This window comes from Triticum aestivum, chromosome 2A (genome assembly GCF_018294505.1).
Source record: "Triticum aestivum cultivar Chinese Spring chromosome 2A, IWGSC CS RefSeq v2.1, whole genome shotgun sequence".
Taxonomy (NCBI): Eukaryota; Viridiplantae; Streptophyta; class Magnoliopsida; order Poales; family Poaceae; genus Triticum; species Triticum aestivum.
The window spans coordinates 733,849,979-733,852,249 of record NC_057797.1 but is presented as its reverse complement, the minus strand read 5'-3'; the positions used below and the strand labels follow the sequence as shown (position 1 = coordinate 733,852,249).

Genomic DNA, 2,271 nt, shown 5'->3' with positions numbered 1-2,271 from the left:
AGCTCCGCCAGTGCAAATACCACTAATTCATTCCTTTTTAGAAAACTTCTTTTTCTTGAAACTTTCACTATTATATGTTTATTCTTGCATATTATAAAAAACACAATATCTATGGTGCAGATTTGTCATTATTTAATTTACTTTTTAGTTTTTCTTTCTTTTTAAGGGTACTATCAATGGTCCTAATTCATTCTTTATTAGAAAATTTTATTTTCCCTGTATAGTTTTTTTCGTTTATTAGTTAAGGTGACACCACCACAAGTATTAGAAATCAGGCGAATGGGCCTTTTTCCCTTTTGGTTATCGGGTTAACAACTGACAGTAATAAAAACAATGGTAATTATAAAAACTATGTTATTCTAAGAATACTTAGGAAATATTTTGCTATCAAACAAGACCTTAGTTATATACTCCATATCATAAGGGGAGCAGGGAGTTGTGTGCCTGGAAGGGCAGGTGGGCAGTGATGAACCAAACATGACTGACAGATTAACATGACACATTTTCTACAGCTAATGTGTGCCTAACAGGAATGCCAGATTTGATCCCAAATCCTAAGGGAAATCCTGTTATGAATGTCAAATCAGCTAGAGGTAGGAATCAATCAAGTGGTGGGGAGGCAGGGTTCACTCTCTTGGGCAATTCGTACTCCCTCCGTTTCAAAATAGATGACCCAATTTTATATTAACTTTGTACTAAAATTAGTATAAAGTTGGGTTATTTATTTTTGAAGGAAGGGAGTAGTTGTGACTCCTGTGACAACATCGCCCTCGGTTTCTATTTGTGATACATAGACGGTATTCGCTCAAGTTTTCACTGTACCGTCCAGTGACTGACGGACTGTGACCGTTATCCCCGTAAATATTCCACGGCGACATGGACATGTGTGACTACAGGGAGGCATCACTTCACAACCACACGAGACGGTTGTGCACCTGTGCTGGTAACTAAAGCGTACTAACACGTAAGCGTCATCTGGAACTCCAGTTAGCGTCCAAATTTTTCACGAGCTAAACTCTAAGCGGCGATTCCGAAAAGCTAATGGTGTTCGACGGAAAACACAAACACAGAAATGGACGTCTGAGCTTGGGGATCATGCATGCCATTGTTGGTCGGACCATCATGCATGCGTGCGTGCTAGTACGTAGTTCACTTCTTCTATATGGATTGATCATTCGTTCGTAGCTCGAGACTGATTCGGACTGTGGAGCACGTACCTTGGCGACCCACTGCCTGGTCTCCTCGGTGAAGTCGAAGTTGAAGGCGCGGTCCTTGAGGAGCTCGTCCTTGAGCCGCTCGTACGCGCGCAGGAAGCGCTCTCGCGTCTGCTGCGCCCGGTTGCCGCCCCCCTGCTCCGCCCCCGCCCCGGCGCCACGGCCGTTCAGCCGGAGCAGCTCCCTCAGCTCGTCCTCCAGCCGCGCCGCCTTCCGCACCAGCTCGCCGGGGTTCGGCAGCGCCGCCAGCGCCGCCAGCCCCGCGCTCAGCATCCCCGACGGCACGTGCGACGCGATCGACTCCGCCAGCGCCCCCATGGTCGATGGATGTGGAGCTTCCACTGTGTTTCAGACTGGATGCCTAGGCGGGTGACGTGAGGTGACTGGGTGGATAGATTGCCGGCCGGGGCAGGCTTGGCAGGCTGGCTATCAGTGCGAGCGGGTGGGTGAATGACTGGCTGATCGAGTGGCCGGCGTTGGCTGCAGGTAGCGAGGGAGCGGCGAGAAAGCCTCGCGGCGCGCGATCGAGAAGCGTCGGCCACCGAGTGGCGCACGCCGCGCGGGCACTTCCGCCCGGATTTTTTTCCCAAACTTTGCAAAGTTTGACGTGAGATAAAGCTAATGTGGGGAGTAAATAGAAACCAAAGAAGTAGGTTATAAAGGTGGGCTCCGAAGTATCGATTGGTGCTTAGGCCCTGTTCGGAATCGATCCGCTCCACCGAGTTGTGGAGTTCGGTTTTGGCAGCTCCGTCAAAGTAAGTTGCAATCGCGCCCGCTCCCGAAGCGGAGTTAGAGGAGCGGAGAGGAACCTAACACTCCCTTAGGGTGTGTTCAGTTCAAAGAACGAAGCGGAACGTAATGGGTCGGATCCGTCCCTGGAGGTCGTTCTCGTGTTTGGTTGGAAAACGGAATGGAACGCACTGGTTCTCAGGAGAGGAATATTCCTGCTATATGCCGAACCAAGTAGTTCCTCCGAATCGAGCGGACGACACGGAATGCCTCGCTTGCCCGTGACCTTGGGTCACCCCTCTCTGTCTCCCTCGATGGCGACCCACGG

General features: G+C 50.2%; 1 protein-coding gene across 1 annotated transcript in view; it reads right to left on the bottom strand.

The window, feature by feature from the left end:
• LOC123190694 (farnesyl pyrophosphate synthase) overlaps positions 1 to 1,849 on the bottom strand; it is a 6,306-nt gene extending 4,457 nt beyond the window's left edge. Inside the window, exon 1 of the mRNA XM_044603391.1 lies at positions 1,218 to 1,849. Within this exon, the coding sequence (XP_044459326.1) occupies positions 1,218 to 1,532 (315 nt within the window). The 5' untranslated portion in view covers positions 1,533 to 1,849. The remainder of the gene's footprint in view (positions 1 to 1,217) is intronic.
• Between the last annotated feature and the right edge of the window lie 422 nt (positions 1,850 to 2,271).